A 24,681-nucleotide genomic window follows, 5' to 3' on the forward strand; every position below is an offset into this window, starting at 1 on the left:
CGGGGCCCCTGTTTGAAGCCACCTCACCGCCTCTCTCACCACACACTCCGCCTCGTACCAACGCGAGTCTCTCTCTCCTCTCTCTGTGTGCCGTGTTATGGATGGAGGCCGGTTAGCGAGTGTACCCCGGTACTCTTGAAGCGGCGGCTCTTGTTCAAACACACCCCACTGTCGGCTGACTGTGCCGCGCCCGATGGCGCCGGCTCTGCCAATCCCGAATGAGTCTTTCTCGGAACCGTATCGCGCCTGACCAATGGGACGGCGAGGTCTGCTCTGCCTTGTCGGTTCCCTCGCGCCTCGTTTCTGAATCGTCACGTAGACCGTATCCGTGCGGCGCGGTGCGCCTCTTCTACCCCTCCGGTGGTGTTTAGAGCCGAGCGAGGTAGGTCTCGCGCGCATGCGCGGAGTCTCTCGCTCGCTCGCGCGCGCGATTCCTGATCATCCCTCGGAGCGAAATTGGCTTGCGCAATTCAACGGGAGCCCGCGCCGGGCCGTGCTGAGCCGAGCCGAGCCGAGCCGAGCCGGATCGCGCGACGCTCGCGCCGCGCCGTCGCGACGCGGAGCGTCGCCTTGCTTCCTCTCTCATGTCATGTCAACTGTCGTCTGCCACGCGTTTGACAACCGGCACCTCTGCTCCGTGCGTGAGTGAATGACGTTGGCCTCCTCCGCGCGGTCTCTCCTCTCGCGGATCTCGCGCGTGTTTTCTCTCTCTCTCTCTTATTCGTTCAAAGAGATTTTTTTAATGTTTTCTTCTTTTTTTTTTTTTTTTTTTTCTTGCCTGAAGATTCGCTTAAATCGATGCGTCATGAGTTTAGATCGATCGATATTTCGTTGAGCGGCGAGTGAATCGAACGTGAACTATTCGCGAGAGTGGAACCTCCGACGGAAGAGACGCGAGAAAAGTCGCATCCCCTCGAGATGGGTCGGGTCGCAATGGAGCCAACGAGGTTACAACGCGGGGAGATACATAGGTATACAATGTCATTTACATGTCGTGATTGTCATGAATTAGTTATTTTTCGTATACACTGAGAAAAAAGATTTTATAACTTGACTAAAGCTTTTAGGTAAATTATACTATTTGGGTAATTAAACGGATATTAGTGTTTAAGTCAAATATATGTTTTGTTAAATTTCATGTGTTGTGTATAATAAATATTTTTATATATTCAATTAACAAAATAATATTTAGTTCAAATTTAATTAAATTGACAAATGATTTTTTTTTCAGTGTAGTATTTTGACTATTCATTATTTTAATATTGTTACATTACGTATATTGAATGAATTACTTCATATATATATATTGAATGAAAGTGTCACACACACACAAGCATACATACATACTCGGTTATCTTTATTTGTAAATACGTATTAAATAATTAGAAAAAATCTATAAGTGCTCTTTAAAAGTTATAAACTTAATATTTGAACTTTTGTTAAAATTGGTATCAATCAATCCTTCCAATCTGACAATTAAAATAATATTTGTATCGAAGTGCATCTTATCAGTGTTTATTATATCTTTTAGACTGTATGAAGAATCTATTAGTTATCAAATGTAAGCAGAGCTAGGGCTTACATTTTTTCATTTACACAAAGAGAGAGAGAGAGAGAAAGAGGCACAAAAAATTCGTATCAAAATGATATATGATTATTAGTGCAGTCTCTTAATTGTCATATGTATATGTAACATAATTGTGTTGAAAACTTATATATATCATTGATATTACATATACCTCTCCGGATTCACTATTTCGATTTTTATCTTATCTATACACTAAATTTTTATATCATTCCTTCATGCAATCTAAAATGTGATAAGTGTACGACACACGATTTATAATTTTTAAGACCTCACAGACTTACCTTAAATCTGAGACAGAACGAGAAATAAAAAAAAGGAGAGAGAATGTGTTATTCGCAAATTACATACACAACAAAAATAATGGCTCTTTCAGCAAAATCAGATTCATATTATGACGAATTGCTTTAATCATTCATTCATTTCTTGATATAATTATCAAATATCTTTATAATATATAATGCATATTCAAAGCCCCTCTTATTGTCTAATGCACCGTGATGTAAATTTTACCTCAAGTGGGTGTCTTTCAATTCTTCTGTCGCTTTACGATAAAGTATAGAATATATTGAAAGAAAGACACAAGCGATCTGTATTCAGCCACACCTATACATGCTTACATTCTCAACCCACAATCTCATTTGAATTCTTCTCGCATACTGATGTCATCGAAATTATCTTCGAAATATATTATTCGCGGCAAACTGTCTTTTACTCTGCGTAGATGCAATCTCGCGTGCCATTTAATACACGTAGTAGCTATCCCGAAGAGTAGTTTATGCCAATTGCTAATTACTTTCGAGTAGTGCCACATCTTCGCGAGTTTCTCGAATTGTATAAGTATATTTCTAACATTTTTTTTTCTCATGCGAACTAGGAAAGCATCGATGTCAATATTTCGATAACACCTTGTGTCGGAAATAATTTAGAGGAATCTCTCTAGATAAACGCAACAGACCTAGATAAGAGAAATTAGTTATCAAATGTAAGCAGAGCTAGAATTTACATTTTTTCACTTACACAAAGAGAGAGAGAGAGAGAGAGAGGCACAAAAAAATTCCTATCAAAATGATACCACAAATTTTATCATCAAAGAATAGAGATAAGAAATTTTCCATTTTACAAAATTACCTGTGAACCTTGGTGATAAGTACATTAAACATTAAAATCCTGCACAATTACCTAAAATTTATTATCTGATTAAATAATTGAGAAACAAAACTGCGAATATTAATAATGAAAGGAAAAATATGATTTAGATTCTAAAATAAATTGAAAGTTTGTAGTTCAATTGTCTAGTTCAATTTATTCTTTAGACAACGTTGAAGTAGAATGCACACAAGCTTTTTGTTAACATAATATCTTTTACTGTCTGGAGGGCAAATAATATCTATATTCTTTAAAATACGATTTTTATAAAAATTTACGAAACAAATTAGAATTAGAACGAAATCTTGAAAGATTAAATACTCATCGTTTCTTATGTCAAAATCGGAGCTATTTTTTAGGAAGTTTTATTCAAGAAAAATTCACAAATGCGTCGTGAAAAATTGGCAATGCTCGAAATTAATCCAATCGTATAATATAAACTTCTCTCTTTATTTCTTTAAATACCTTTTATATTTCTAAGCTTCAGGCTTGTTTATTACGAGGAACGAAATTCACTATAAATCATCTTTATTGCCAGATATCTGTCAAAAAATTTGAACGTATCTAAAAATATACTGAGGCCATCCGTCTTTTATCAAAAATATAAGTGGTGTATTCTAATATTCCAATTTCAATTTCCAAACGTGCGTGTTTGTGCACTGATTAATACACAGAGAGAATTTTTTCTTACAATGTACCCTGAAATCATGATAATCATGGGACAATATGGTATTGAAAGAATTTTATAAAGTTTTTCCGATTAATATTTTCATCACAATAAAAAATATTAATATCTTTCACAATAAGATATAAAATATGTTCGATTAATTTTACTATGTACATATTCATATTTTTTATTATGGCAAATATTAATCAGAGAAACTCTTATACATAAAATTCTCCCAATATCACGATTACCACGATTTTTAGTGTAAATTCTAAAAGAAAATTCTGTCCATGTATTATTATCAAGCAATAAGATAATAAATAAAATCGCGAAAAAAAGGGAATTGCAATTGTAATTGCATTTGCTACAGAGTATTTAATAAGTCGCAGTATTGATTGTCTCATATCGATATGCCCACTTGCTCTCTCTGTGAATTAGGGAAAACGACGAGAAAATAATTATATACGCAAAAACTACTATAAACCATGAACGAATAACCGTGTCATTTCGCTGATCGATCCCGTCGGAGTCCTCCGCCATGTCGACATTTAGCCGACGGGGAATACCTAACACCAGCACACGAAAATGATATTTACGCTTTTATTGTTATTCATATTCCAGCAATTAAGGTTGCCATTTACGACACGCGCGAAAAAAAAATATTTTTTAACGCGTTACAAATTATTTTTTTCGGAGCAAACGCGTCGTTAAAGAGTTCTAAAATAAGAATAAGAAAGAACGTGTTACTGTTTCGTACATTTACTGCGTGATAAAATATTAAAATAAAAAAAAGCTCGAAAACAATTAATTACATCAATGAATAATCTTAAAAAAAAATATTTTTTGACGCGTTACAAATTATTTTTTTCGGAGCAAACGCGTCGTTAAAGAGTTCTAAAATAAGAATAAGAAAGAACGTGTTACTGTTTCGTACATTTACTGCGTGATAAAATATTAAAATAAAAAAAAAGCTCGAAAACAATTAATTACGTCAATGAATAATCTTAAAAAAAATATTTTTTGACGCGTTACAAATTATTTTTTTCGGAGCAAACGCGTCGTTAAAGAGTTCTAAAATAAGAATAAGAAAGAACGTGTTACTGTTTCGTACATTTACTGCGTGATAAAATATTAAAATAAAAAAAAAGCTCGAAAACAATTAATTACGTCAATGAATAATCTTAAGAATCGGCTTAATGAAATTATTACGGCTTCGTTTACACGATCGTAAGCGTATACCATGAGTTTGTTGTGATCATAGCTTATTGTAAAAACACTGACGTCATCGACAAAGATTTCGCCCATCGTGTTTTTATGCCGCCGATACTCTTTGTGAGTTTGACCGATGGTACGCATTCATCGATTTTTATGTTATAATAAAAAATTGTTGGTTTATTATTTTTGGAGAAATGAAACTCAGGTAGAATAATTTCCTTGCGAAGACAATAAACTCATTACTTACTCAGATGCACAAAAGAGAAACAATGTTCGTGCACTGAATAATGTACCGATGAAACAAATGTTGGAAACTATTCGGCTACATTGTATCCGCAATATACAAAAATAAATGTGTGTGTATACGCGAATACATAATATTGGCCAAATTTAATGCCCGTAAAATAATATCGACGAAACGGTATGAATTTTTAATCAATGTAATCCTTTCGTTCTAAATTACTTTTTTCGCACAATTTATTTTCATGTATAATGACAGCTAAAAAATATCAAAGAAAATTTTAGTTTTATTTCGTTGAATCGTTTTAAGAAAAAATAACGAGTGCTAAAAATCTCAGAGAAATTTCTACTTTTATCTCGTTGAATCATTTTAAGATAAAAATATTGATCGTACTGGCCTTATGCGTTACTATAAATTAAGAAGTAGTTTATTATTGCGTATAATTCATAGATATGCCCACCCCAAGAATTGTCGTTTGTACTCATTTTTGTGATCTCTAGATCATAAATGTCGTAGGATTATCTCGGCACCGCATTATTTTCCTTTTGATAATATTTACTCATTAAATAAGCACTTCATGTTACACAATGCGCATTTTTTATTTTGCATTATTTTTATAATCTCAAGACTCTTGATTTGATCTTAATTACTTATTCAAATTTATTTAAAACGTACGGGAAAAAGTATGTTTTCTTTGAAGAAAGAAAGAGAGAGAGAGAGAGAGTGTGTATATTGAATTTGAATATTAAGCAAATATAAATTAGATTGTTCGAAAAAATCCCCTGTTAGATATTTCACTTTAGTATAGATGTTTGATGAAAATAGTTTCTGATTACCGAGAGCTGTAAAATTGTGTAATTTTCAAGCTAATTGTAAATTGTAAAATATCTGAAGCCTCGGTAAATATAACTCGCATTCTTTTCTCGCTTTGCACTTTATATATTTGTTTAGGCGGAATGCTGTTTAAATAACTTTCACATAAGTTCTGCAAAAAAGCAATATTCCACGGAGCTCGCTCTCCGTAAGCTTTATAATCTAATCCGAGACACGGAGAAGAAAATCGCGAGGAATATCGTTTCGTTCCCGCGTTTCGACTCGGTCGAGGAATCGACGGCACACAACTCGATGATTCAAGCGTTCGGAGAGTCGGCTAATACTTTACTCGAGAGATTCGTAACACACACGTATACACAATAACGTACATATGTGTATAATATACACATACATATGTATATATACATATATATATCTATATATGTATATATATATATATATATATATATATATATATATACATATATAGATACAGGTACGTTCACAACGAGCAGCGGCGCGTTCGTTACAACGTTAGATCCTCGCCGAGCACCCACCTGTACACCGGGTCTTTATCGAGCCACAAATTGTTTGCGGAATGAAAATATTGTCCCTGTAAACAAGTGACTACATTGTGCCGAGCGCGCCGTTCTCTTCGTTATAACAAATCGCTCCCTACGCGCCGGGCCCCTTGAAACGCACGCAACGAAGAGAGAGAAGCTGTTTGTCTCGGTTACTACCAATCCTTAATCTACGATTAAATAATCATTTGCTATTTGGCCCAGATTATCGCGTTTCACGGAGTCTTCATCGACCCGATCGAGCATTCAATGTATATAAGCGCAGCGATTAATTCAAAGATATTCTCTGTATCGAATTTTGAGTGAGCACATCTTTTTCCTATCGCAATTACGGTGGATGATTAATTGCCGAGTTATTTTGCAGTGATAATAAATAGATTTTCTTCATACTGGGTTTTTTAGAGAGAAGAACAGGCAAATTAAATATTTAAAAAATGATTTATATATATATATATATATATATATATATATATTAATAAAGGCTCATTCTTGCTGCACATTTTCAGTAAACTTTAATGTAACAATATAATTAAAATTCAATCGTACGCGCAAATAAGATATTCAAGTTTAAGTGATGCTTTAAGACAGTTTCAATTAATTTTTTTTTAACAATTTTTTGTCGATCAATTTCGAACAGAATTTTCTCTATGTCTAGATTTATATTTTATAATTAATACCTCGGCGACTGTGTAATTTTTAAAAAATGTTTGAAAAAAATTCGAAATTAAATCATAGTTGTTAAAAAAAACTTAGAAATTGTTTGTATAATTTTTATTGTGAAACAATGAAGGCAATCGAGGTCGAATTTTTTTTAATTGCATTTTTATTACTGTCCCAGCTAGGGGTAAATTCGTAATTATAGTGCATGATTACGCAAACTCGTGGGGCGCAAGCCATGTATGGTTCATTTAAAAATTTGATCTGCCCGAAATTGCCTCATTTAATTTTTACTTGCCGCGATTGATTAATGCTTCATTTATTATTCACGAACGGATTATAACGTAATCGTATGATGAAAATACGTTACCAATTCAACGGATATTAAATAAATTATATGTTAGCTTTTATATATGTATATCATTACTTTTAAAACGTTTATAATCGATGCTAATGAGAGGGATATGAAAAGAAGAAAAATAATACATGCTGTAAAAATAGAGAGTCGCTTTTCTACGTGAGAGATTGATAAAGTGTCCTTATGTTTCAAGATACAAGATATTCATATGCATAAGTAATATAAGTACAAAACACTAAGAGTTAAAAATAATTATTTTTTTCTTTCAAGTAATTCTCGAAGAACAATTATTATTATAAGTAGAGCTTTTCTATTTTTCAAATTCGAGAAACAAAAAAAGTAAAAGAGACTTTAATAAAGTAGAAATAATTTTTTTGTATTTATATATGGCATAGTGTTGTGCTTAGGTGATTTAAAAATTAGCTAGATAAAGATGAGATAAAAATATGTAAATTCATCTTAAATAAGATAAAAATTTTGTTTTAAATATATCTAGATAAAACATTATATTATATGGCGATTCGTCTAGTTAATTACACAGTTATAAAAAATTATAAAAGGGATATAAAAATAAATGTATTCATATTTTTATTCACAAATTTGTATCGCTTACTGCTTAAGTTCTACTATTTAAATATTTTTGTATGCTATGATTCTAAACCAAAATTATCGGAAAATTATTCTAGATAATTTAGGAAAGAAAATACTTTTTTTCATCTAAGATACATATATAGATCATAAATATTTTTATTATCTATATAAAGATAAGATGACGCCAAAGTTTCATCTAAATGATCATCTATATAATTTTATTAAGATAATAGCAAACACTAAAAATATATTTAAGGTATTTTTATGTGCTACGATTTTATAAATCAAAATTATCTGAAAATTATTCTATAAAATAATTTAGTCAAGATAATACTTTTTTTCACCTAAGATGCAGATATAGATAATCCATATTTTTATTATCTATATAAAGATAAGATGACGCTAAAGTTTCATCTATATAATTTTATTTAGATAACAGCAAACACTGTATATGACTCATATAAACCACATAATATAAATACAACTAGTGATAGATAAAAAGGCCAACTTATCGAGCAATTATTAGAGTTGTTCTGTCAAATAAAATCATAAATTATTTTATAATGATTATAATTTTCGCTTAAGTTTGAGTATAGAATATTTGTAGCTTCCACACAATGTTTTATGTTTCATTTATACATGGAATAAATTTTATTTGACAGCAGAACAACTCTAATAATTGCTCGATAAGTTGGCCTTTTTTTTTATCTATCACTAGTTGTATTTACAATATACGAGCGAAACTTTGTATCAATTGATTTCCACATAATATACTTATGGCTTTCGATTATTAGCTATATATATTGTCGATCGAGTTTTTGTGTGCCGAGGCGATTGTTTAACTTTCGTGGGCACGGAAAGCGAGATACCAAAAGTCCTCCTTCCCTGTCCGAGGGTCCGGCGCAGCTTGATAAAAAGTGTTTTGTCATTTTTACAAGGGGGACACAAAGAAGATGACAGGACGCAGGAACGACCGGCTGGGCCGAGCGCGGCTTTGTGGAGTTCCTGAAGGATCCTACCTGGATCCACGTGGGTGGTCCTTCTTCCTCCTTTTCCTCCTTCTCGTTCTCCATCTCTTTCTCTCTTTCTCCAGCCCCTCGTTCCTCGTATTATTAACGCCGGTGATAACTCGTCGGCACACAAGGGCGTTATATCGCTCTTCCTTCTCTCGGGCCTTCGTTCCTTTTCTACTCCTTTTCTGTACGTGTTGCGATGCTGCCTGAATGGCGCACGCTTCGTACATCCGCGAAAAGGACGATCGTATACATATATATTCATGGAGACGAACGTCAGACTTCTATCCCGTCGTCTTGTGTCTATTTACTTATCCATTCATTTTTATTTAAGCTTTTCAACACCAAATTATTTCTCGACGTTGGAAGAAACATATTGGAAAATATCTTCTTTTCGAGGAAATTTATTTCCGTATTTCTCACCCACGTGGGACGGTGCTAATGGAATAGTTTCATTGATAATATATTTTGTTTCGTTTTTTTTCTTTTTTGTATTAATCACCTCAATTGATTTTTGTGGGAAGTCTGTTATCTAGGATGTTTGTAACATTTAGGAGTTTTTTATGAAAGAATTCCTTAATTGATAATAATTTAGTTTATAGGTAATATTTGAAAACTTAAATGCGCATAATGGTGAACTCGAAAATATAGAATCTACGGTATAGAAAGTATCTGCCAATAGAAAAGTGTCAAATCTAACAAAACAACCTATCAAGATTGTGCACCGTTTTCCGTCAGATACGGAAGATATACTCTTAAATCTCTCCTCGAGGTGTCCTTCGTATCCTTCAGAAATCCGTCGCAGATCCTGGTTCGCCCTAGAAAAATATCTCGGAAGCAGAACGAACCAGGACACTATATAGAGTACGTGTACCTGGCCATTACGGGGGAAAAAAACCTGACATCGACGGATTTGTTATCTCAAGGATTCACTCATAACAAACCACTGTGTCGAGAAGTCAATATTTCGCATCGTAGAAAAGAAAATCGGACAACTCTCGCGCCTACGTCGAGAAGTCAATATTTCGCGTTTCAGGAAGGATCAGATGAATCCTTTTTTTCAATCACGTCTCAAAACATAGGACGATGCTATATAGATCAAGTTTTCGACAGCTTGAGGCTGGTCGAAAACTTGATCTATATAACATTGTCCTATCGCTTGGGTGGTCGAAAAAAGATGGAAAGTAACGAAGACAGATCGTCGGAAACGGAAATCTATATTGACTTTATATATAAGATAGTCTGGAAAATCATATTTATTTGTAGATATATTATGTCATACTATTAAGTGATTAACTGATAAATAGATAGGTGATAGATGCGATGATAGATAAGAAGGGGTGATAAAATTCCTTCAGAAAATTCCTTGCCTCCTTTAGAGAGGTAATTGGAATTTAAATAAATTCGTCTAAAGTCTAAAATTGATAAATAGGCGTTATAAATCGCTAAATAAGCGACTCCAAAAATTGTTGTCCTATATAATATTTATATGCGAGACCAGAGCACAAGAAACACTTTCAACTCGGTATGCTAAGCGCTAATATGCTTAAAAAAACAAATATTCTTAATCTGTCAGTTCAGTCAAAAACCCGTCAACTCATCTCACCTGTTAAAACACCAAACTCGATCGAATCTGTCACATTTCTCTGTTATTATATCTCAAAAATCTACAAATCCTGCCAATTCATAACAATGCTCTGACCTTGCCCGTTGCTTTCGTGAAAAAAAAAATAAAAATAAAAAAAGTATGAAAGAAATACTGATGCAATAAAGTACACTGAAAAAACTATTCAATAGTGCCATTAACATCATTTGTTTGAAACTAATAATACTGATTTGCCGTGAAAAAATACTTATTCGATATAAGAAATTCTTCCTCAAAACAGATAAATATTTACTTGTTTCAAATAAATAATGTTAATGGCACTATTGAAATACATATTTATTTAAAATCAATGGCCTCTTTTTCAGTGTAAAAATGAGAAAAATTCTGAAGAAATTTCAAGATTGTTCTTGTCGTGCTGCACAGTCAGACATAATTAATTAATATAATAATAAAATGCACAGAATGTGCCGCAAATCAATATCGTCCGGAAAATCGAAAAATTATAAGGCTGCGATGATTTGAAATAATTCTAACCAGCAATGACCCTATAATGTTGCCAGACTTTTATTGGCATTCCGGAAGTAATCTTATCTGAAAAAAATTTCCTCTTCTTTGATCTCTTCTTTTTTATAATGATATATAAATACCTCGATTACTTTTGGTAAACCTTTGATCAATCTTATCTCCCCTATATATTTATTCCAAGTATTGTAACGTTATCGCGAAAAAACAAGAGACAAAGAAGGCTACTGAGTTTTGAAACTGCTTTTCTAAAGTTGTTAGAATAAATTAATCATTCATTTGTGCCACTATATGTTGTCGATGTTTAGAGTGCAATTTCATTCTGTATCTTATCATATATTATTTGCAGAAGAATAAAGACGCTTAACGAGGTTATTAATATTCAACATTTTGATTTTGAAACAAAACGAATGTAGACATTGAAAAAAGTTGTTAACTTGATTAAATCGTTCAACTAAACATTATTTTGTTACTTGAACATTTAAGTATTTAAGTCATATACGTGTCAGATTTAATATGTTGTATTTTAATTTAAATACTTCTATATGTTCAATTAACAAAATAGTATTTAGTTGAAAGATTTAGTCAAGTTAGCAACTATTTTTTTATAATTTTAGCACTCTAAAAAATTTGTTAACTTGACTAAATTTTTCTCAACTAAATTTGATTAATTAAACATATATTAGTATTTAAATAAAATATACGTTTTGTTAGATTTAATATATTTAATTTAAATATTTTTCAGAAAAAAATATTTTTATCGGCTCTCAATATTAAGAATATAAATATAATGTTTTTTTTTTTTAATCGGCCAACAGAGCCAAAGCACGAAAAATTAATTATTCGGAACTGTATCTCTTGGTTTGAGATCACTAAGTTCCATATATAAATTAATCTCAAAACTTACATATGAATTTTTATATTTTTAAATATTTTTATATGTTCAATTAACAAAATCATATTTAATAGAAAGGTTTAGTCAAGTTAACCAATTTTTTTCAGCGTCCACACTTCAGCGTCCACAATAATTCTTGAAAAGAGTAAATGGGTTCTTGTTTGCTCCTACGTACTTTACAAGCAAGGAAATACTAACTGCGAGGTGAAAAAAATGAGGGCAAGGATTAAATAAATTTAATTTAAATATTTTAATATGTTCGATTAACAAAATCATATTTAATAGAAAGGTTTAGTCAAGTTAACCAATTTTTTTCAGCGTCCACAATAATTCTTGAAAAGAGTAAATGGGTTCTTGTTTGCTCCTACGTACTTCACAAGCAAGGAAATACTAACTGCGAGGTGAAAAAAATGAGGGCAAGGATTAAATAAATTTAATTTAAATATTTTAATATGTTCAATTAACAAAATCATATTTAATAGAAAGGTTTAGTCAAGTTAACCAATTTTTTCCAGCGTCCACAATAATTCTTGAAAAGATTAAATGGATTCTTGTTTGCTCCTACGTACTTCACAAGCAAGGAAATACTAACTGCGAGGTGAAAAAAAAATAAGGGGGAGGATTAATTGAGAATTCAGCGGTTCCGAAATGAACCACCGAAAAAGATCGAAAGGGTGGACTTTGTTGTGGGAAAAAAAAGGGGAAGCAAGCCGCGAATCGTCGCAGGAGTATGCCCGGGCATATTGAGCCACTTAAAAAACGATATTTCGATGTGTGTGCTTTATCGGGCACGAACGTGGCGCAGACCGGATAGTCACGTGCTGTGCGTGCCTCGTCGAGGATTTCCCAGATTTGCGATCCCCGAATCTCGCCGGCCGTCCTATCTCCGGCGAAAACCCGCGACGGCGTGGCGAGCCACCCCTCGATCGGCCGAAGGCAAAAATAATAGACTCGTCGCACGTTTTCGTTCCCCGACGAGGCGAGAAATCGGCAGCTATTATCTGCTGCAACCCTCGTCTTACGCGAAAACCCTTCGAGGATGTAGGCGCAATCACGAAAAATCCATCCCAATAATAGTTTATTCAATTTTCGCTGTGCAGGCTGTCCCAGAACTGGCGCAAAAGTTTTTAATCAATGATAATTCAATTGATTATTTATTTTAAAAAATCAATGATAATTATATTCATTATTTATTTTACGAATCATTGCAATGTCTTTAAATATACAGAGTCTCCCAGAACTGGTGGAAAAGTTTTTAATGGCAGATTTGTGGCACCATTTAGAAACAATTTTTCCTTAACGAAAATGTTGAGGGAGGCCATCATTTTTAGCATATTCCCAATTTTTGTTGAACAAGAACCTTTCAACTAAATATTATCGTCTTACGCGAAAACCCTTCGAGGATGTAGGCGCAATCACGAAAAATCCATCCCAATAATAGTTTATTCAATTTTCGCTGCGCAGGCTGTCCCAGAACTGGCGCAAAAGTTTTTAATCAATGATAATGATTTATTTTAAAAAATCAATGATAATTAAATCGATTTATTTTACTACATTCTTCAGTTAATTTTTTAGGCAGAGTTTGCTTTAATAGAATTTTAATATATCAGACTTAATTTATAAAAAGATACATAATAATTGAATATTTTTATATGTTCAATTAACAAAATAATATTTAGTTGAAAGGTTCTTGTTCAACAAAAATTGGGAATATGCTAAAAATGATGATGGCCTCCTTCAACATTTTCGTTAAGGAAAAATTGTTTCTAAATGGTGCCACAAATCTGTCATTAAAAACTTTTCCACCAGTTCTGGGAGACTCTGTATATTTAAAGACATTGCAATGATTCGTAAAATAAATAATGAATATAATTATCATTGATTTTTGATTAATCCTTCTTCAAGACGGAAATATAATGTATTTTTGAAGTACTCTGAATCTAACATAATTGATGACAATATCTGATCTTGATCCCGATAGACTTTGGAGTTAAAAATAAATTGAAAAATAAATTTCCGCGTAGAAAGATGAAAAATGATGGAGAGCAAAATTTTCACTTCTTTTTTCTTCGAAAAAATATTTCTTTTTTTCTTACCGCATATTTGGATATTAAACAGGCGTCTATATCTCGAATAATTCCCGTAAAATGTTGAAGAGAATACGCAGCGTTCTCAGAAACGGACCAGGGAAGATTTTCGATATTTCCCGAGAGCGAGAAGGACGCTTCCTGCAGCAACGCGTCGTGTAAAAGCACGTATGTGGCGAATCGATTGTGCAAACAAGAGAGCACCTCCCTCGTCTACCGTCCTCTCTCGTTAAATTTCTGTTTCACCGTTTCAATGCAAACGTTGCGAGATATAAAAGTTGCAAGCAGGCCATCAGGCCAATCCGAAAAGTTTTGCTCTGTTTGCTCGCCGCGTCTAACTTATTAATAGCGTATAATCGCAAAGAGATCTCTATTTATATATGTGCAACGCGTTTTCGCCCGGAATATATATTTGCCGAACAACACGTATCTTTCTTCTAAAGTTACATAATTTTTTTTATCAAAAATTAATTGTCATTTTTTCCAATTCTGGAAACTATTCGGCAAAAAGATGTTGAATACACGGGAAAAAATTAGCTACCATATAGCGAAATTTTAATCGTCCTTGTATTATAACCTGAATTTTAATTATCTATGCCTAAATTTTAACTTTAACTAATATTTTTTAGTTATAGTTTAATTACACAGAGAGAATCTTCTCTTAGAATTTACTCTAAGAATCATGGTATAAACATGGGACAATGTATTGAAGAATTTTAAAAATATTAATATCTATGCATTAAGATATAAAATATGTTTGATTAATTTTAGTATGTACAAATTTACTAATGCACATTATTAATATTTATTATTGTGGTAAATATTAATCAGAAAAAATTCTTATACAATTCTTTTAGTACTATATCGTTCCACTATGATTTTCAGGGTAAATTCTATTGTAAGAGAAAATTCTTTCCGTGTAGAGAATGCTATAGCTACAAAATATTAGCCATCATAGTTAAAATTTAGGCTTGATAACTATAAATGTAATATTTAATAGTAATAAAAAATTGATGTTTAACATTTCGCATTTAGAGATAGCTAAAATTTAACTATAATACCTAATTTCTTTTCCGTGTGTGAAATAATTCACTATAAGTTTCAAGTTAAGATTCTACTAGAGTACGTTTAAAGTTAATTAAATATTTGACCAAAAATCCAAAGCATTCACCGCTTTATTTTTACATCTAGAATAGCAAGATTTAATTTACATCTTAATTAATTCAAAAAAAGAGAGAAAGAAGGAATTGTAAATGGCAGAGAAATAAACTACACGTCCAATAATTTTTCTTCATCTTCTGACAATATTTTATGCTTAGAACCCCAAGAATAATTCGTGCCTTCGAAAAATATCGATATCTATTATTAGCGCGATTTCGCGATTTTTCATTTCTCTTATATAAAGAATATTCTTATACAAAAATCGAGGAAGACGCCTTTATATAATATTAAGGAAATTTATATCTTAATTAATTTAAAAAAGAGAGAAATAAACTGCACGTCTAATGATATTTTTTTTTATCTTTAATTCGTGCCTTCGAAAAATATCACGATGACGATTTCACGATTTTCCATTTCTCTTATATGAAGAATATTCTTATACAAAAATCGAGGAAGACGCCTTTATATAATATTAAGGGCGGAATTTATATCTTAATTAATTTAAAAAAGAAAGAAATAAACTGCACGTCTAATGATATTTTTTTTATCTTTAATTCGTGCCTTCGAAAAATATCACGATGACAATTTCACGATTTTCCATTTCTCTTATATGAAGAATATTCTTATACAAAAATCGAGGACGCCTTTATATAATATTAAGGGCGGAATTTATATCTTAATTAATTTAAAAAAGAAAGAAATAAACTGCACGTCTAATGATATTTTTTTTATCTTTAATTCGTGCCTTCGAAAAATATCACGATGACAATTTCACAATTTTCCATTTCCCTTATATGAAGAATATTCTTATACAAAAATCAAGGAGGACGCCTTTATATAATATTAAGGGCGGAATTTATATCTTACAATTAATTAATTTAAAAAAGAAAGAAATAAACTGCACGTCTAATGATATTTTTTTTATCTTTAATTCGTGCCTTCGAAAAATATCACGATGACGATTTCACGATTTTCCATTTCTCTTATATGAAGAATATTCTTATACAAAAATCGAGGACGCCTTTATATATAATATTAAGGGCGGAATTTATATCTTAATTAATTTAAAAAAGAAAGAAATAAACTGCACGTCTAATGATATTTTTTTTATCTTTAATTCGTGCCTTCGAAAAATATCACGATGACGATTTCACGATTTTCCATTTCTCTTATATGAAGAATATTCTTATACAAAAATCGAGGACGCCTTTATATAATATTAAGGGCGGAATTTAAAAAAGAAAGAAATGAAGACGCCTTTATATAATATTAAGGGCGGAATTTATATCTTAATTAATTTAAAAAAGAAGAAATAAACTGCACGTCTAATGATATTTTTTTTATCTTTAATTCGTGCCTTCGAAAAATATCACGATGACGATTTCACGATTTTCCATTTCTCTTATATGAAGAATATTCTTATCTATATTAAAAATCGAGGAGGACGCCTTTATATAATATTAAGAGCGGACACGCGGTAATTTTTGAACGAGCCGGTTGGTCGTGTCGCGTGTAGCATTAGTCGAAGTCGATCGATATATGAAAGCATTGGAAGACAGACAGAGGCAGGCAGGTGGTGGATGAGTCGCGCCGATCAAACGCCTCGAATTGGCAGCGATTTCTCGACCAGCGGCCGCCACTTCCGTCGAGTCAATTTTAATAATTCCACCCTCGTCCTCCCTTTCGATCCACCTTCCTACCGCGATGACTCGCACGATTTTTCCGGCAGCTTTCAATTATCCGAGGACCCGCGCTCCCACGAACGGTGGCTCGCGAAATATCGATCGCTCGTCGTTCGCTCGCTCTCTCTCTCTCTCTCTGTCTGTCTATCTCTTTCTCTAAAAGCGCTCGTCGCGTTAACGGGCGTAGGCACCCGCGCAGGAAGTAGGCGGAACGAGAAATTACGAGTTGTAGTAACGAGAACGCGCGTTATCGTCGCCCGTAATTACGACTTTTACGATCTCTAGAAATATGCTCGAGCCGCTCGTCGGTTCTAATTGGCCGACTGTTATGTTGCACGGTATAACCAAAATTACACGCGTATCTACACGGTTTCCCTCGTAAAGATCTTTTGTCCCTTAACGAAATTGTCACAGTAGCGATGGGTTTTGACATGTTGAAGCTGATAAACTATTCACTTTTACAATCGACGTGTTTGTTCAATTAATTTCGCAGGTATTTTATTTTTATTTTATTTTAGTGGAATTACTTTGATGTGTGTGTGTGTGTGTGTGTTCAATGTTAATTAATTGCTACAATCTATAAAAAAGTAAATAATATTCAAGCAGGACTTTGCAATAAAAAAATTGTCGTTGACACGAAAATGAGATATTCTGTATAAAGACTATTTTTAATTAGTGCTGTGATCAAAATGACCAAACCCATAAACTTGATAATAAAAAATAATCTAGTCTATCAAATATAATCTTCGTATACATATGTATATAATATAAATATAATCCGTAATCCGCGCGCGCGTGTAATTTTAATAATAAAATTTAACATAACATATCAAATTAATTTAGCAAATTTCTACAAAAATCAATAATTATTATATAAGGAAATAAATAATAGGCAGGAAATAAATAATAAATTAATTAATTTTGTAAAACACGAATAATTTTGTAATGTGTGTATCGAGAGATTAATTATTTGCAAACGATGGATATCGTATAATGTAATATTATTAATTATCATTTTATATAAAATAAAGCAACGCGAAATTTTGATAAATATAATAACATTAAAACAATATTATTATAAGAACAATATAATTATAAGTATAATTTAATATCATAAGAGAATATAGTGTTTGATGATTAAAAATAAATAATATTGGCCAGAAATATGTATGTATATGTAATAGATAAAATATTATATATACGTATAATATAATGCACTCTACTATCCAAAATATTTCTTCCTTTTACAGAGGAAATATTATTGCCGCGTATATCTTATCCCTTAAAGTCTTAAAAGGTTAAAAGACAAGAACCGAAGTAAGAATAATAAATAGATATATTTTACTGCACAAATGTGCAGTAAAACCAGATAATTTTTTCCTACACCAGGTAATATATACCTTCTATATAGCCTTTTCCGCGTCACAAAAAACCGAATTTTTTTCAGTCAGTCAGTCGGTAACATGAAAGAAAAAGAATTGAGATTGTGAGAGAAAACGCTGTCGTAAAACAATAATCGATTTATGAGGGTTTCACTAGATCCTTCCCTCTCTTTCTCTATCTCCCTCACAACTGTTGAAGGGTCTTACATTTTTTAAAGGTGCAAAATTCTGCCACGCAATTCAATATCTACGATGTGAAAAAAATATCTAAATAATAAACGAATAAATCACAAAAATAGAAAAATAATAAAAATAAAATAAAAATAAAAATTAGCTAAGATATTAGGCTTCTTTTTAGTTTGACTATTTTAATTTTTATTATTATTAGTGTATGTGTATATTTATTTGTTTCGATGCATTTATCAATCAAAATTTTCGACCGATTATTATGTATATCGAAAACTTCATATGCATTATTTTCTTGCTTCAAGTATCAACACAATAGAAATAGTTTTACATAGTTTTACATAGTACAATTATTTTAATATATAATATATTATAATATATAACAAGCTACTTTGATGAATTGTTATGTATATCGAAAACTTCATATGCATTATTTTCTTGCTTCAAGTATCAACACAATAGAAATAGTTTTACATAGTTTTACATAGTACAATTATTTTAATATACATATAATATATTATAATATATAATATATTATAATATAATATATATTATAATATATAACAAGCTACTTTTTGATGAATTGTTATGTATATCGAAAACTTCATATGCATTATTTTCTTGCTTCAAGTATCAACACAATAGAAATAGTTTTACATAGTTTTACATAGTACAATTATTTTAATATATAATATATTATAATATAATACATATTATAATATATAACAAGCTACTTTGTTTCAAGAAAATGGAACGGAAATTTAATTTTTATTGTTATGAACCCTATCTGAAATATCTTGTGATAAAACTATTAAAATTTGAAAAAATCAGAAAAATAATTGCGCATTATTTATCTTCGCTCATTTGTCCGCGGATCGAATCTAAGTAAGCAATATCGACGCTATCGATATATTAAACCTTTTATTGTTTCAGTTCGATCTTCGTGGGAGGCTGCGCAGCGCGTAAAGATAAACATCCATACGCAAGAATAACATCTTCCGGGTCCCTCTAATCACAACACTCGGAAGATACCTCGTACATAAGCGAGGAACACGAGTAGGAAAACACTTTTGATGAAGCCATCAGAAAAAAAAATGAGAAAACGATCTGGTAATTCATCGGCACAGATCATTATTCAGGATAACATGAGGGAAAATTGCGCGTGTAATGATTGACAATTTCTTGGAAAAATAGATTTCGGAAAAAACTGTTAGTCATCGGAAAATTCGAAAATTATTTATTCAAATCGAGTTTAAAACGTTCATAATTAAATAACTCATGGAATCTTGTGATTCGCAGCAACTAAACAGCTGAATCAAATATTAAGGAAGAAAGAAATGAGGAATAATGTCATATATACAAAATTGGTAAATGTAGGATTCTCTTAAGTTGCGATGAAGGTGTTTCTAATCTAAAATAATTTATATAAATATATTTGGTGATTATTATATCGATATAATATTATTAATGCTAAAATATTAATAATATTATATATTAATAATTCAAATTCTTTTCGTAAACTGCGATCGAGATCTTGTATATGTAATTTTATTCGGATATTTGGATACACATTCCATGCTGTTCTACAACGTTTCGCAAAATCGCATAATAATCGAAAATAGAACGATTTGAGCTATGCTCGGTTCTAATGGCACTTCGAGTTTGCTAGAGAGGATAATTACATATTACATAGTATTGCGAATATCTTAGATATCTTAGCGTATATCGATTAATGAGTCTTTCGAGATATTCGAGAAAGCGCCTTTTTAGCTGCCTCACATTATACGAATAAATATAGGTAAAAGTGGATCGAGATTTATATAAAATTTCATTAGATTATTCCTGTATATTTGCTCTGCCAAAAATAGTCAATTAAAAGGAATTAATAAGAATTGATGCACAGCGAAGTAAATTTGCTTAATTTTCGATATCGAAAATTTGTTTTAAAAAGTCGGAACTTATTAAGTTTATTCTACTCCTTTCTCATTTTTCTTTTTAATTCTCTTAAGAGAATTTAATAATTTATTCTTTAAAACCAGAGTGCGTTAAATTTGTTATATATTTTATATTGATTTTTATAAATTCATTATATCGCTACACTCACACAATTATATCATTAATCATTATACTTTACACAAAAATCACAAAAATTAGCAAAATTTAGTCTTTATATTACACATGAAATTTAGTTATCATACGTAATTTTTTTTTCGTGTAAAGTATAATGATTAATGAATAAAAATTTAACTAAGGTAGCTAATTTATTTTGTATACGAGAAAAAATTAAAAGCTATTCAATTTCCAATATATTTCTCTTAGCACAATGAAACTTCTCTTCGATTTGAAGATTAGAAGTGCGAAGAAGCGTTCGCGCACAATAAATTCCTGTCAATTCATCTTAATCCAACTACTTTTCACAGAACGCAGAGGTATATCTCAATGCGAAACGTGTATCAACGGCGAGATAAATGAGAATATTACATATATTTTCGAGCAGAGGCACATATGAAACTTGCTTGATACGGTGCGATACTTGCCTTACCGAACAAGTTCGGATAGGTTTACTTTATCGCAGCAGTAACTTATGATTACCCCGTGTTCGGAACAAGTTTTAGTACAAATTAACCTTTACCGATCTACAGTGAAGTAAAACGGATATAACGATCGTCCGTCACGGAGTTGTAACGACTCTATATATTATTTGAAAAAAAGCCTTATTCTTTGTCACGACGTTAAAAGTCTCGATCGTCCACGCGATTAATAATATCGCGTATTTCGACCGATTTCTAGAAAAAGTTATACAAAATATGACACATATCTGCTTAAGATATGCAATTAGAGCGTGTTATCACTCATTAAAACTACTTTATTGCCAGTGTAGGATATATATATATATATATATATATATATATATATATTGGTAGGGATATCTGTCATAATAAAATTGCAAAAAACGTGTGTCTATAAAATATATGTCGTCTACGTAATGAACGATATCGGCGAAGACACGATATAAGTGAATAAATAAATTTGCATGTATACTATTGTAACACTATATGATAGTCTATGTGTGATTCGAAGTCGGAAAAAAATCTGATCTTTAATCCGAGTGATAAAGTCTACTAGTACTTTAATTTAAACCTATCGGCTATTAATATCGGCAGTCTCAGCCAAAAAACTTCTAATTCTAATATGTTTCCATAGCATCGTGAACGTTTAATCTCGCCTTATAGTAATAATTAATCAACGATATTTATTAATTCATTTGCAGCACACAATCATTACCTCGACTGCATATATTTAATTAAATAGTGTTAAAAATATTTCTATATTGAAAACTGTTAAGAGAATATATAAGTATTATTGTAAAAAAGCTACTTAAATTTTTTATGAAATAAACTATCTCTATCTACCTAATACGATCTTAAATAAATATATGCACTAAAAAAAAATTATTAACTTGCCTAAATCCTTTACCTAAATATTATTTTGTTAATTGAACATATAAAAATATTTAAATTAAATGTAACATATTAAACAAATGTATATTTGACTTAAATACTAATATAAGTTCAATTAACAAAATAGTAATGTAGTTGAACGGTTTAGTCAAGTTAATAAATTTTTTAAGTGTGAAGAAAGCTAAAAACAATAATGTAACTATTGTCAAAATAAAAATAAATCTATGTAAAGATACGTATATATGTATATACATATATACAAATAAATTGAATAATTTGTTCAAATAAATAATCGGAATAATATAATATATTCATGCATAATCCCAGACAAATATATAGTTTAGCAAGATGCTTAAACACGTTAAAAAACTATTTTTATGTCAATATATAATCTACTAATATTCATAAAATCCGTATATTTGTTTCGAGGCTTTGTTAAAAGGCATAAATAGGAAAAGTTTAATAGTTTTTCAAATCATGTTCACACTTTCCCAGCTGCATCCTAAAAATATATTTTTACAGGATGATTGTCAAGTAAGCTTATTGGTAATGAGCAATAGATAAGATACGATATGATAATAGATAAGATATGAAATTATCCCTTCGCGGTCCAAATTACTTTCCATAAATGAGCAAGTGTTAAATTGCATATCATTCAATCTTATTAGCATATATTCAGTTCAATCTTATTAATGGGTCCATTTAATATAACAGTCAATTATTATTATCAATATTATTCGAAAAAAGATATTCATGAAGAAATATAAAAAAAAAACAGTTTGCTGATTATAATCATACGTTGTCTCGAATGTTTAAAAAACCGTGCAAGGAATTCGCGCCAAGCATTAATTACGTCATGTCCGACAGTCGTCTCGACGCGAGATTAAATAAGGGGAAGGATAAATTAGTCAATTTGGCGAGGAGAAGAAAATGACAAGAGGAAAAAATCCAAAACCAGTAAAAGAAAAGGCAATATAACAAAAAAAATGTTCTAGATTAAATATAACATATTTGTCATGTAACGAATAAATCTGTGCGCCGCAAATTCAAGCGCGCGAAATAATTTACAAAAAAAAAAAAAATTATATACCTTTTATACACATTTCTCAGAAAATTATTCGATCGATGCATTAGAATGATTCAAATGGCATCGCCTCACCATTGCAAAAAAGTACAAAGCAATTATCAATATATAATAAATTACCTTTCAGTGTCCTGCGCTGCAGTCAAATTCCAATTTCGCTAGATATTATAAATACATAGAGAAATATTTTATTGCGTAACGATGTGTTCAATGAAATTTCACGCGCTTCAGCAACGTTTAATAAATAAATAATTATTTCGAAAATATATACTTTGAATTATTTAACTTATGAAATTACTTAACAAATCCTAACATTCTCGATGACGTATCGAACGACAGTCATCCTTCAGGTTTTTCTAATGGATCGGAATCAATCGTTTCTGAATAAACGGGCAAACGATCGTAAATGAAGACCGTGAAGTGTACATAAAGTTTTAATCGATAAAATAATATCTTTGAGACACTCTGGCACTTGAACAACGCGCGAGCAAATTACGTAAAAGAAACCTACAAATTCATATGTTACGGAGCGAAGGTGGATTATCTCGCGCTCTCAAAAAATCGCTGACAACTCTGTAAAATCTCCACATCTCAAGTAGATGATAAAAGTCGAAGAAAAATTCATTACACTCTACAAAATCGAAACAATTGACGCGGTGATTTTATCAAATCTAGGCAATTTCGTACTTTCGATTTCACAAAATCATCGACAATGTTAACAAGAAAAATTGACAAAAGACGTTTTGAATTTTAATTGTTAATAACGCAAGTATTTATCAAATATAGTGATTTTACACAATCGCCATAGAATCAATACCGTAACATATATATAAGGTAACCATCGCGCTTCCGACACATGCTCAGAGATCAGTCACGGGTCCCGATAGATTTACATTACTATCAATCACGAGCGGAGTCTTGGAGTCGCTCGCAATCGAATCTTTATCACTTCTCGACGCTTCCGATTTGTGGGTATCGTCTTCGTTGTCGTTGTTTTCGTCATCGTCCTCCACCTCCTCCTCGTCTTCGGACGATGATGATGATGATGATGATGACAGCGGCGCGTGACTCATCGGTTCCTTGATCGCACCTTCCGGAATGTGATGATGACACGCATCGGAAGCCAGAACGTCACGAATCCTGCTTACGGCTTCCATGGGACCGTTCACCTTTTTACGCAGTATCTCCACCAGCTTCTCCATTCTGACAAATTATGTTTCATGTCACGTTACATTCATTCATGCCGGCTTGGATGCAGTTTTTTTTCTTTCCACCGCTAATGCATCCAAAGACGTAAGAATCTCTTTAGAAGCGAGCAAAGCGAAAGTTTCAGCGAAAAGCCATGCTGCCGGCTAAAAACAGAAGAAAACAAGGCGATTCGGTGCCTGCCATCCGGACGAAACGTGTGCTGGGAGAAATCTCTTCTTGGAAGAAGAATGTCGATGGATCTTCGAGGAACGGAAGGAATATCATGCAAGCGGGAGTGCATTCACAATTTATGCAGATGATCTTGCGTGAGATGATTCTTGGGAGAAGATGCATACAAAAGTTCAATCCGTGCTATTATTATCATAATGACATCTCGCAAATTAAAATATTTTATTGAATCGCAGGATCCATTAAATCACATAAATGAGCGAAGGAATATTTTTTTTTTAAATCTCGCTAAAATTTTTACATATTTAGGAAATTCCTCGATAATAATTGTTCTTAAAAATAATCTAAAGAAGGAATATTCTAAATGA

At 31.7% G+C, this 24,681-nt stretch overlaps 1 protein-coding gene and 1 long non-coding RNA gene across 2 annotated transcripts in view; one reads left to right on the forward strand and one right to left on the reverse strand.

Annotated features, from left to right (window-relative positions):
* LOC146725257 (uncharacterized) lies at positions 1-21,508 on the forward strand. The gene is made up of 2 exons (XR_014924756.1): positions 1-971; positions 19,325-21,508. It is a non-coding gene; the product is annotated as an uncharacterized LOC146725257 (long non-coding RNA).
* The window catches only part of LOC146725258 (uncharacterized), a 6,166-nt gene continuing 1,408 nt past the window's right edge, over positions 19,924-24,681 (reverse strand). Inside the window, exon 2 of the mRNA XM_085483127.1 lies at positions 19,924-24,139. Coding sequence (XP_085339253.1) covers positions 23,797-24,139 — 343 coding nt within the window. The 3' untranslated portion in view covers positions 19,924-23,796. The remainder of the gene's footprint in view (positions 24,140-24,681) is intronic.

Source organism: Nylanderia fulva, unplaced genomic scaffold, assembly GCF_048542155.1.
Source record: "Nylanderia fulva isolate GAGA-0341 unplaced genomic scaffold, ASM4854215v1 Scaffold10, whole genome shotgun sequence".
NCBI classification, from domain to species: domain Eukaryota; kingdom Metazoa; phylum Arthropoda; class Insecta; order Hymenoptera; family Formicidae; genus Nylanderia; species Nylanderia fulva.